Consider the following 12,742-nt stretch of genomic DNA (forward strand, 5'->3'; position numbering starts at 1 on the left):
GAGACTCATCATAAAATGCTATTTTATTCTGAAAAGTGACTCAATTAAGGACATTATGGTGGTGGTGGTGGTCTATGTTTTATACTCCCATTTTTAATTTGCTCAGTTCAAAAATAAAAAGATGTTTTCTTTCTAACTGCCGGATCTGAGAGGCGAATTGGATTTTTTCCATTTCATACAAAGACAAAGCAAAAGTAGATGTAGACAGGTCTTAATGTAAACATCAATTGTATTTGTTCCACACTTCATGCGGATTTCACGAGTAGATTCACAGCTAATAAATTGGCACAAAACATGAAGAGTAAAGTTGGTCAAAATATTTTTAACAAAAGAAAAGTTAGGTGGAAAATTCCCTTTTAAAAATGATCTTTGATTTCCTTTTTACTGATGACAACTGAAAATATTTGTGTGTGTATCTATCATACACAAACACTCAGGAAATATTTTAGTTTAGACTCATAAATATTTATTAAATCAACACATTGTCACACTCAGGTTTTTACTCTTTTGTCACTAATAGGGACCTGATGGAATAGATAATTGTTGTAGTGAGTTTTAGCATTTTGACTAGAGTTTTGAATTTGCAGTACCTCATCAGATATAGCCCAAGGCCTCATGACTAATACCAAACTTAGTTTGGTTTTGTTCTGCTTTTTTCTTGAGGAATATTTGATGATCTGTATAAATGTTACTGTAGTTGAACCCAGCTGACTGTCAGAGCTGTTTAGCTTTTACCTTCACACCATCTCTAGAGTCTGTCTGGGATGCACGAATCATCATGTCAAATCAGGAAAACACTGAACAATTATTACTGATTTGAATCTGTTTTTAAAGCAATACAAATTGCCGCATGCAGTGCACAGATTAACCGTTTTAAAGTCATTTGAGAAAATAGAGAGAACATCTTAAACTTGCAGCATGGTACCTGAAAGTACTGTAATCAGATTGTTCCCCATTATGTGTCTCTTGTTTCTCAGCTGGGTTTGAACTACTTGACTCAGACTCTAATGAATGTTTAGACTCTGTACTGTATTCATATATAGGAGTTTGATCCTGTAAGATGCTGAGTGGCTCCTGCCAGGTACTAAGCATCACCAAGTGGAAGCTGAGAAACTTGGCACAGTACAGGAGGTGCCCATTGTCTTGAAGGATTGGATCCTAATGTAGGGCCTGATTCTGGTCTCAGTTAATCTGATGTCAAGCTGGAGTATCTCCAGTAATACGTAGAGGAAATTTATGCCATTACGTAAATTAGATCAAAATTTTATTCTTATTAATAGTTACTGCTCTGCTTAATAATAAAGCATTACAGGACTAACGAAAAGGCATTGATATAAGATTTCATGCAGTTATGGCACAGACACAGATGTACAGAAGGCATCTGTGGAAGCCCTGTGAGAAGGGGCGTGGCACAAAGTTTTGCAAGTTTCGTATTCCTAAAATATTACACTAAAAGACTATTCATTCCTTTTCACATATGCCCTGCACACATCTGAAGATTTGGCTAATGAGCTATAACCAGTATAAAACCTAATACGCATTCTGTATATTTAAGGAGCATACTGTGTATTACAGAGTACATTTAGTTCATTTTAAGGCAGACACTTTCGGTTCCTGCTTACAAAAAAATAAGGCACATAAAGTTCATTAAGATATTAATGGAGCTTCTTAAGGCTCTTTAACAAAGATCTAGTAGTTATGTTAAAGATGGAAGATGGTCACAGCCTGATGCAACTACAAGGCCAGCATATCACAAAACCGAGATCATGTCTACTCTGGATTGACTGTAACCATGAGAATCCAATCAGTTCTGGCTTTTGAATCACAAAGATCAATGCTGGCTGCATCACACAGAAATCTTCAGGTTAGTAATAGTGACAACACTCCTGGGGCTAGAAATACTTTTGGCAGAGCTTCACAAAGCTCCTTGTAAAAGCACCTCTTCTTGCGAAATAGAATTCCCTCTGAAATTGTATCAGAGAAGGCAAAGCCTCCAGTGGTGATTAATGAAATCTTAGAGTATTTGGCCATTTAAAAGTTACTAATCAAAATATAACTGGGCTGCCTGTGACATTTCAAAAATAGAATTAACTCTCTTCAGCTAGTGCATCTGAAAGGCAGTAAGGATAAAGCTACTACATAGTTCCAGTGCCTATTTTTAGTAAATTCATTTAATGCTTGTGAAAGGCCCTAGATTATCAGCCCAAGGAGTCATCCTCTTTCCACCAGACAGCAACAACAATGTAGTCTGAGCAACAATGCCCTGCCTTGGTGCTTCAGGGTTGTTTGGCAACCCTAAGGGTATGAGGGTCGTCCAGTCTCCCTGACTGCCCATTCAGCCCCTACCTCTCTGCTGAGGTTGCCAAAGAGTCAGTTGTGTTAGACAGGTGTCCACATTTAAAAAAACAAACAAACAAACAAACAAAAAACTACTAGGAAATTAACTGAAATCGCCAGTTCATTTCACTGAGGATGCTGAATGGGATAGACAACATTCTTGCCACAGAAGATAGAAGAGACGGTCTGATGAATTGCACTTTTTCCTCTCTATCACCACACAGATAATTCCCTTCCCTTCCCAGAGTTCCTGCAATGCACCCACATTATCTCCCTCTATCCCTGTCTCTCTCTCTCTCTCTCTGCAATAAGACGCTAACAGTTACTGAGATAAGGAAAGCTAAGAGAACAGGTTTAGGACTACATATATTTTTCAATGAACCCTCATCATTGTCTTTGTAATAATACCTAGCCGTTTTACTCTTCAGAGCTCTCAACACATAGTAATTCCTATGAAGTAGGTAACTATGTATTCCCATTTCACAGATGGGAAGACTGAGGCAGAGCGTTTAAATGACTAGTCCAAGGCCACAGGGGTAGCCTGTGTCAGAATTAGGATTAGGTTTCAGAAGATTCTGGCTTCCAGTCCTGTGCTGAAACTAATGGACTACATTTTTCTCTCTAGCCTGTGTTTTTACATCTAGAATGTAATTCTTTCAAGAAAGCTGCTCTTATAGATGTTATCCTGGAATTCACGGAAGATGTGCAAATTGGTAGAGTTTAGTTCTTAGTAACGTGAACAAATCAACTGCAAGACTCTGACCATTCCTTGTATTTTCCATGAGAATTAAACAGAGAAAATGCCTTTGCAGACATTCCTGTTATTATTCTGAAAACTGAGCTGTCAGTATAAACAGACTATGAAGTAAAGAGTCAGGCTTGTAAACATCTAATCATCTCATGACTCTATTCACCTTGTGGGATTCATTTACCCTTTATCACTTCTGATGAATGCAGAGTCGTCTCTGTCTTCAACCTGTCTGTATTTTACCACTGTCACTAATCTTTGTTCTGTTATCTTGCAGGAATATCTTCCAGGCTCCCGGAAATAATGTCAGTAGGATCACATTCATTCTCCCCAGGTGGTCCCAATGGGATTATTAGAAGTCAATCCTTCGCTGGCTTCAGCGGTCTTCAAGAAAGACGATCCAGGCAAGTACCATCTTTGGGGGGGGGAAGCTTTCAGCTCAAGAATTGAAACTCGCATTGGAGACAGGAAGGTTTTTGGTTTCTGTCCCCCGAGTTGAATCTGGGTGCTGCAGTTCAGACTGTCTGTTTGTTCTCCCTGCGACTCAGCTGTCTTGCATGGAGAATAAAGAAGGAAGACACCCTGTCTCTTCACTGCCGGGAATCTATTGGGCTTTGTTTTTATGAATATAGGGTTCACCCTCGGGCCTCAATCTCAGAAGAATTTTGCTGGCATATAGATTTTAGTCCATTAAATTATACAGTTTATATGATCTTTTCAACCTGTAAAATGTCCAGAACTGCCTGAAATCCACTCCCTCCCCAGGCTTCGGAACCCCAGCCACCACCACTTCAAAAGGCTGTCTATGCAGCTGTTTTTTAGGGCGATAGTGCAAGACCCACTAACTTAGCTGAGTCTGTTGACCCAGGCTGGGAAGCTCGCTTATGTGTAGATGTAAATTACTGATAACTTGATTAAATCCTGTGATTTTTTTTTAAGCTTTCAGTGAAGCAGGGAACAAGAAGAAACAAGAATTCAGTGGGACTTTTGAGAAGCCACACGAGAGTGTGTGATTCATATAAATATAGTAAAATTACTATTCATTTGCAGTGCAATAGTGCCTAGAGGCTGTGGCTGAGATAAGAGCACAGTTGTGCTGTGCATGCAAACATCAAGACAGTGCTATTTAGTAGCATATACGTTTTGCATGATTAAAAATTGCCTTTGTTCTCACCAACTGGGTGTAGCTTAGGCATTGCTGCAGGGGACTGGACTAGAAGCTCTCGAGGTCCCTTGCAGTCCCGGGGCTCTATGATTCCCTAGCATTGCTGGATGGGACAGACCCAGTATAAGATGTATAGAGCTGTCTGCCATGGGCAAGCCTCAGGCTATTGTTTACCAGAATGGCATTCAAGTCTCAGCAACTGGAACATCAGATGCTGATAGCCTGAGCACAATACTGCTTAACCTGTAAACAAACAGTCCTCCAGCAGGCACTACTATAAGAAGATTACTTTTGCCAAAAGAGATAACATCAGGCAACAGTCCTTTAAGATCATTGTGATTGATAGTGTTTTCCTTTCATGTCCATTTTGCAGGTGTAACTCGTTTGTTGAAAATTCCTCTGCACTTAAGAAGCCCCAAGCAAAGGTGAAGAAAACGCACAATTTGGGGCATAAGAACAGCACTGCCTCCAAAGAGCCCCAGCCTAAAAGGATGGAAGAGGTCTATAGGGCCTTAAAGAATGGATTGGAGTAAGAGAATTTATCACTGGATGTCTGAAGCTTTCTTTACTACTTTAGTGTGGAAGCAATGGGTCATGGGAGTGGGGAGCCTCGGTCATGGTAGGATAAATCCAACTGCTGACTTCTGCTCTCCTGTGTTAAACCCACTTGTTCACAGGAAACAAAAACACACTTGGCGAAATCCTGGCTCTATTCAAGTCAAGGGCATAACTCCCATTGACTTCAATAGGGCCAGGATTTCACCCCTAGACTGTTGCTTCAAATTTACCTCCCATCACATTGGAGAGTCACACCACACAATGTGATACAAGATAACATCACAGAACATAGTAATGCCTTTGTTAGATAGGCACAAGGACAGTGATTGGACAGAGGCAACCCACAAACTAAACAGCAGCTTAGTTCTCACAAAACCTAGCTGTGAAATGTACTTGAAAGCGTTAACCTGTTACTCAAGAGCTAAAGAAATGTTCCTATTGCTTGTTTAGTTGGTGTGAAGCATGAGAGGGTTGCACATGCAAAGCACTAGGGAAATATGGAGAGTTTTTATGACAGTCAGGTCAGTATAAACATGTTGTACTTGTTTAAGCCAGTATGTGATGAGAATAACTATTTGTTACACAAATATTCCTTTCACAGAGGTCAGCAATCAGCACCCTATGTACTGAAATGTAGCGGAGTTCATGATTCCCTTTCTGGTTTATCTTTACAGCGAGTATCTGGAAGTTCACCAGACAGAGCTGGATAAGTTAACTACTCAGTTAAAAGACATGAAAAGAAACTCGCGGCTGGTATGTGTTATCCGACAATTCAAATGATAAAGTGTTCTATACTACTTGCACAGATCAAGGTATCGGAGGAAAAGGGGGGACAAGGGAGTTTTAAAGGAAAGCAGTTCTTCTAGGGTTGTCAACGTATTTCAAAAGTACTGTTTTCTTAGCACCCCCACCCTACCCCTCCTCCCACTATCATCATCATCACTAATAATAATAAACAGTACTCGCCTACATTCGGCAGGGGTATTTCTTGTTGGTTTTTGCCGCATTCAGCAACTCCTGAACTTGTTGTACAGAGATGAAAAAGTAAGGGACATCCCTTGTACTAAGGGACAGTGGACCACCCTAGGTGAGCTCCCACCCAGGATCCTGTTTGATATTTCAGCTATTTAAACATAATAGGGCACTGGGGGAGTGTATCATTCAATGGAACGGTATGACACACAAGCAAATAAATTGGTTAGTCAGTAAGGTGCCACAAGTACTCCTTTTCTTTTTGCGAATACAGACTAACACGGCTGCTACTCTGAAAGCTAATCATCATCTCCCTTTCTTTATTGCAGGGAGTGCTGTATGATCTAGACAAGGTACGTTACCCTCTGGGGCAGTGGTGCTGCAAAGAAAACATTAAAAGTTGAGTGATATGTACCCAGACCTGGAGACAGCTGGGCACAAAGAGCTTCTCAGAGCCTGATTCTCTAATCAGATACCACCGATGGGGAGAGGCAGGCAGGATTTGCCACTGACTTCAGTGGGAGTAGGATCAAAGTCCTGAGGGGTCAGAAACAATCCATAGGGAGTTCAGCAAGAACCCGCTTCAGGCAGGTTACACACAGAATGGTAACCCCCAAAATAAACTCTAGAGAAACATACAAAGAAAGTCAGTGGAGGACGACCTCTGATAGCTACTGCCTCGGCTCCAGCCAGCACTTGCTCTGGAATTTGGACGTATATCTGCCACCTCTTCATTAAGAGACGGCCAAATATACTGCTAGGGCACTTCAGTGGAGTTGTGCCCACTTACACAAGTGGTCCACCAAGTCTTCAGAGTATTTCTAGTCTGTACACTCACTACTGATCCTGCAAAAAGCAAAGGCCTTCAAGCTTTTGAGGAGAGCTGGTTGAAAAATGGCAGTTGTTCTTCACAGGGAAATGTAAAAAAAAAAAAAAAAAACACCCCAAAACTTTAATGAAAACAAAGAAAAAAAATGTAAAAACCAAAACATTTTGAGTTTTCAAAGAACTTCTGGTAACATTTTGGCATTTTGAAAACCAAAAACTAACTGATAGTAATTATTTTTTTACTGAAAACATACACATTTAAAATGAAAATTTTTCAGGTTTTTTTTTAATTGAAAAAATATTTTTAAATGAAAATTTGACCATAAAAATTTGTGTTTTGGTCAGAACCATTTTTGGACAAAATAGATTTGGATGGAAAAAATTCAACCAGCTCTACTTTTGAGTGAAAGACTAATTACGTTAAGATAAAGCACCTGATCTGAGGTTCATATACAAAAACCTCTCCAGAATGAAAGAAAGCTTCACAGTTTGGAGAAGAAGAGTCTCTTTGAAGCTCACAATGGCTTGAGACAGGAAAACCAGCTAAAGAGAAGATTTCTGCAAGGAATCTATATAAAAATACAATCATCTGAGCTAATGGAAAAAGTCTCTCATTCCTCTTATTTATTTGCAGCAAATCAAAGCGATAGAAAGATATATGAGAAGGCTGGAGTTCCACATTAGTATGGTAATGAACAATTCTATCATGTTTCTTCTATATCTGCTTTTATATTATTAAGAAAACCAACCATTGCCTAGTGTGAAAGCTTCCACTCCAGAGGGACCCACCTCGCTGCCTCTCCCCGATGCAGTTAAAGTACTGCAATGACTCCTGAGACAGAAACAAAGAAAGGATTTTAAAAAGCTTTAAAACCTCTGAGGTTCGCCAGTTCTACATGCACACCAAACACTCCCACTGACAATGGGTGCAAAGGAAATGCAGGGTCAGGCCCTTCATGGGTAAGCTAAGATCTCATCATAAGTTTCCTTGAAAGGTACAAGTAAAGGCACACTTGTACCTGCAAGAAGTTTAGGTTCACAATTTGATCTATTGCATATTAAAAGTCTCACAGTCAGACTGCGAGTGTCCTCTGGATTTCAACACTAGTTTTTACACCATTTTACTCCACTGGGCCAAATTCTGCTCAGTTACACCGGCATATACTTGGAATAACTCCATCCAAGTCAGTTGGTGTATTCTAGATATACATCAGTCTGCCTTAGAATCAAACCCACAGTATATTTTCTTTTAGTCATTAATATATCTACTAATTAACATTTTCCCCAACTTGACAAAATGATGTACTTATATGATAGATGAAATGTCTACTGAGATTCATTTAAAAAACACACACACTGCTTGTTATATACAAGAGTGACCAGGCATACAAAAAACACTTTAATTTCATTGTTCTCATAATCACGAGGCTCAAAGAAAATCTTTAAGAAATACAGTAGGTTGAAATTTTTTCTCCGAACAATACACTTCCTGGCTGGTAACCTGCATGTCAAAATTATAGCCTAAAGCACATTTTCTATCTAAATCCCTCCTATGCCATCCCCATCCTGCACAGAGCTACTGGTTTCTGTGTTTATGAAAAGAGATCCTAAAACTAATAAAAACAACTCTGCTTGCTCCATATGTTAGTTCACTGCTCTATAACCCATGGTGACAAATAAATAGACCATTGTGTGAGAGAGTTTTATAACATCAGATCTTAGGCAGCTATTTAGGAAAATGGTTTTTAAATGGATAGAAGCAGAAGAATCTTTCAGAACAAGGACAAACTGTGCTGTCTTCTGATAGCGGCAGTGCCCTGTCAGTGTTAAGTACTGTTGTCATTCTATACAGGAAACAAAGCATGGAAAACAGGAAGTGTAGTAACAGGTGGCAGATCTTTACAGTGGCAAATGAATTAATCTTAACCAGGCTCACATGTGCAGACACAGAGTCTGAGCACAGGGGTAGGCCCCACCCGGATTATGGTCATAAATAGCAAGTGAAAACTATTTATAGCAGCTCTTTAGAATGGAGACTAGAGGGTTACTAGCTGGAAAGATTAAGTGCAGTGGGCTTGCATCTCAGATAAGCTTGGTTTGTAATTCTGAAGTGTTAATAAAGTTACCTTTTCTCCCATTAATCTTTGTTGCAGTATTCCATTTGTAAACTGCCTTCTGTTTTAGTTACAGGCCTCTCAGATAAATTATATCCATCATTATGAACCCAAATCCGCCTTGTTAGTCTGATTTTTACACTTCGATTTTTGAAACTGTGACAGAGGGGGCTCAGATGGGGTATACTCAATCACACTTCTTGTTTCCCATTCAATTGGGAAACAGGCAACAGTATTTTTGTTAGAGATAGAGCTGAATGGGAAATTTTGATTTAGGATCTGAACATTCCTAAAGTTTGGAGATCCAGGTTTTGGTTCAGGTTAATTTCTAATGTAGAAAAAATAAAGTCATGGTGGCAGGTAGTATATGAAGTCAAGTTAACACAAGTTTTGATAGAGACAAGTTCTGCTGTGAAAGTTCCATGACCGAGCAGCATTAGGATGCAGGGCATGATCCGCTAGAAAAAAGTGGAATATATAAAAACTGAATCTTGTCCACTGTTAGCAGGAACAGTGGAAAGAACTAATGTGACAACCTCCTTGTAGTTTTAGTTTGACAGAAAAAAATCCAACTCCTAAAATAACTTCGTTTTACTAATGAAACCACTTGTTCAGATTCAGCAGCCAGCTGCAGGAGATGAATCTGGTAGAAGTCCCACTGCTGCAAGCCCCCAGCAAATAACTCCGCTATAACAAGTGTGCACACAAAGGATAAGGTTTTAAAAGAAAAGCACAGTTGGGGTGTTGGATAAGCATAAGGAATTATTAATAGCATATGGAGCTTTTTTCTTTTAAAGTTATGGTCTAAAACTGGCCCACATTGGGAGATAACTAGGACCAAGATTTCCAAAAGTGATTAGGGAGTTTTGGGTGCCCAATGTGAGACACTTTCAAGGGACCTGAATTTCAGAGGGTGGACAATCAGCACCCAAAACTGCTAGTTACTTTTGAAAATCTTAGCCCAAGTTGTTACCATCTAATGGATGTTCAGTGGTCTATATGAAATGAGTTAAAGGCCTCTGTCACAGTTTCAGGGTAACTGTACCTGTATCCTCCCCACCCCCGTGGCCCACTCCAGGAGTTTTAAGGCTGCACAACCCCCTTACACTCAGATATCCCCAGTCAGCCAGTCTGTCTAAAGGCCAGTGCCTGAGCTTTGCTTTCTCCTCAAGGGCTATGACCAGTGTATTGCCAGCAGTTACAGGTTGCCACACAGCTTTTTCTCAGCAAGCACCTTTATTGCTTAAGGTAAAAGCATTACACAGAAAAGTATTAATAAATAAAAGCTCCTGCATGCATGCTAAAACCTTATCAGAGGTCAACCATCAGTCTTTTAGAGCCCTAGTAGATCAAAGTCCTGCCAACCCTTCTGCAAGGGTTGGGTCCTGCCCTGGGACAGAAGGTCCTGTCCATTTGCTGGATCAGAAAGAAGGCCCTGAGTCAGTTCAAGCTCATCCGTTTATACCAAAAGTCTTTCCTTTGTTTCTTAGTCTCTGGAAAACCCAGCTTGAATCAGTATATACAGATAACAGGAGGCGGTGGTACCTCTCTAGAGCTGTTTGGTCTCAGTGATTCACTTTAATCACCTCTCACTGTTTTTAGTCCCTGGAGGAGCTGTGGTAACCCTCCCCTATGGAGCAGAACATAATCAATCATACATAAACCTTCATAGCTTTCATGCAATATTGTCCCCAAAGATATTGCATGTAGTTGCAGTATCTGTCACAGCCTCCATCCAGGTCTTGGCATTCACGCTGCAGGACTTGTGATTGACACTACCTGGCATCAGCATAGTGGCCAAGGCTCTATTTGGAAACTCAGCTACTTTCCCACTACTAGAAAGAACTCCTCCACAACAGGGCAGTGGTATGTTGTGAGGAAGCTTTCTTTCACTGCCACTATTGTGCGATCCTTGGTTTTGAAACCAAACAGAGGACATTACTACTCCCCAGGGCTGTCAAATCCAAGCTCTTTTATAAGCTTGAAATTGATCTCTAAAAGAGATTTAGAGAGTTCTACAAATCCCATATGAAAACAGTAGCTGGAGGTCTGCAGAACTAAAGTACAAATTGCTGAGTCTCTGTTGTCTTGATGAAGTTTTACAGCAGAGGATGTTTTTCCGTATTGCATCCTTATTAACTTTAATGTGATGGCATCAAAGCTACAGTTGTTTACCCGCTGGTGTATCTAAAAAAAAAATTCAGAATTGTTCAGTTCTATTTCCTTTTAATGGAACCTATTTTACGATTCCTTTGGGTTTCTTTATTTTAATGTGCTTTCGTTGTTCCTGCTAGGTGGATGAGCTGTACGAAGCCTATTGTATCCAAAGACGTCTTTGTGACGGTGCCTGCAAAATGAAGCAAGCATTTGCAATGTCGCCTGCCAGCAAAGGTGCTCGAGAGAGTTTGTCTGAAATCAACAGAAGTTACAAGGAATACACAGAGGTATGTGCTGCTCTGTTTAGTCCAGTCCTGCACTGCTTGACATCAATGGGAGTGTTCCAATAGATTTCAATGGGAATTTTGTCAGAATAAGGACTGCAGGATCCACCTGTAAATCAATGCAGCTAATTACTTTTCACTTTTGAAATATCTGACTGATTCGAAATATTATGGGACTATTTTGTATTTACTGCCATGGAGCAGTGGGAGACCTGCAAATACAAGCTTGTCACTCTGTCAGAGATGGATGGAGAGGGCACAGTGACATTATATTGTAATGCCACAATATCTCCATCGAAACATGCATCTTGGGGCCACTGTTCAGGAAAAGGCATAAGTCTGCCCTGAGTCTATCTGTACTCCAACTAAAATCTTCCCAATTCTGCAGATTTTAGTACATTATGGTTTCCATTAGCTTGGAACCCATTTGTGTGAAGACATCTGCTGCATCATTTCTAATCTTACTCAGTATTATCAAATCTACTTTATTAACGTGCGATTGCATCATGATCTGGAAAAGCTATAGAAAGGTGTGACAACCACCACAGCTATAGCAATCTCCTTAAATACAGAGAAAGCATTGGGTAGAGTCCAATGCCCCTTTTCTCGTAGTGTGTTCCACGTAGCTCAAAGCATAAAAACATGTTGAGATCCACCTTGGAACAAATCCTTGGCTGGAGGGAGGGGTGGGAAAATGATCCGCTTCGTTCTGCCAATGCAAGGATTATAATACAACAAAAGAAGAACATTGGGCCAAATTCAGCCTTGGTGTAAACAGGCTTGGCTCACCTGAAGTCAATAGAGCTGCATCTGTCTATTCCAGGACTGACTTTGGCATATTGATTTTAATTTGAGATACTTATTTTTATCTACTGAACATTGTGGAATCATTTCTTTCTAAACTTTTTTTTTTTTTTAAACAAAATGTGGGAGTTTGGCCTGATGTCAATCTTCCTTTTTCCAACACAGAACATGTGTACCATTGAAGGAGAGCTGGAAAACCTATTGGGGGAGTTTTGCATCAAGATGAAAGGTAATTGCCTCCCTCCCAAACCTTCTGCGTAAACAGAATTGCCAGAGCTCTCTCTGTGTGTTTCTGAGAGCAAAAGCTAATTTAGGTTTAATGTATGAGAGGTTTGTTTCTCCTGTCACATCAATTGCTGAGCCTTCAGAACTCTGACTTACACCCACACCCAGTAGAATTGATCATACTAGTTTGATGCGCAATTCTGTACAGTGAGCTCTTCAAAGACAATTCTTCCTATTTTTGAGGGAGATAGGATAATTAGACTGCATTGCTTTGGTTATCGAGATGAATGTGTGATGCAGTTTTTAAGGCAACTGTCTTTTGATTGCAGCAGAAATTATCATTGTCATAAATGGCCAAACTTCAAAGACCTGACCCTGCATTTCCTGCAAACCCTAAGCTTCCAGTGAAATCAATGGAACCTTATGGTAACCTAATTTTTCATTCCATGCACATCAGTGAGGAATAAGCATCAGGAATGGAGTACTTAAATAAAAACCCTGATTACATGCAGAAACCCCTAACATAAAAGACTGGGAGAAGAGAAATGAT

The 12,742-nt window shown here is 40.1% G+C and overlaps 1 protein-coding gene across 5 annotated transcripts in view; it reads left to right on the forward strand.

Annotated features, from left to right (window-relative positions):
- Nucleotides 1–12,742, forward strand: part of RIPOR2 (RHO family interacting cell polarization regulator 2) — a 181,327-nt gene that overhangs the window by 131,351 nt on the left and 37,234 nt on the right. For all 5 annotated transcript variants that reach the window (XM_048840024.2, XM_048840025.2, XM_075125349.1 and 2 more), the window contains exons 2-8: nucleotides 3,363–3,489; nucleotides 4,624–4,779; nucleotides 5,483–5,561; nucleotides 6,110–6,133; nucleotides 7,243–7,296; nucleotides 11,017–11,166; nucleotides 12,133–12,196. In XM_048840024.2, coding sequence (XP_048695981.1) covers nucleotides 3,363–3,489; nucleotides 4,624–4,779; nucleotides 5,483–5,561; nucleotides 6,110–6,133; nucleotides 7,243–7,296; nucleotides 11,017–11,166; nucleotides 12,133–12,196 — 654 coding nt within the window. The remainder of the gene's footprint in view (nucleotides 1–3,362; nucleotides 3,490–4,623; nucleotides 4,780–5,482; nucleotides 5,562–6,109; nucleotides 6,134–7,242; nucleotides 7,297–11,016; nucleotides 11,167–12,132; nucleotides 12,197–12,742) is intronic.

Source organism: Caretta caretta, chromosome 2 (assembly GCF_965140235.1).
Source record: "Caretta caretta isolate rCarCar2 chromosome 2, rCarCar1.hap1, whole genome shotgun sequence".
Lineage (NCBI taxonomy): Eukaryota > Metazoa > Chordata > Testudines > Cheloniidae > Caretta > Caretta caretta.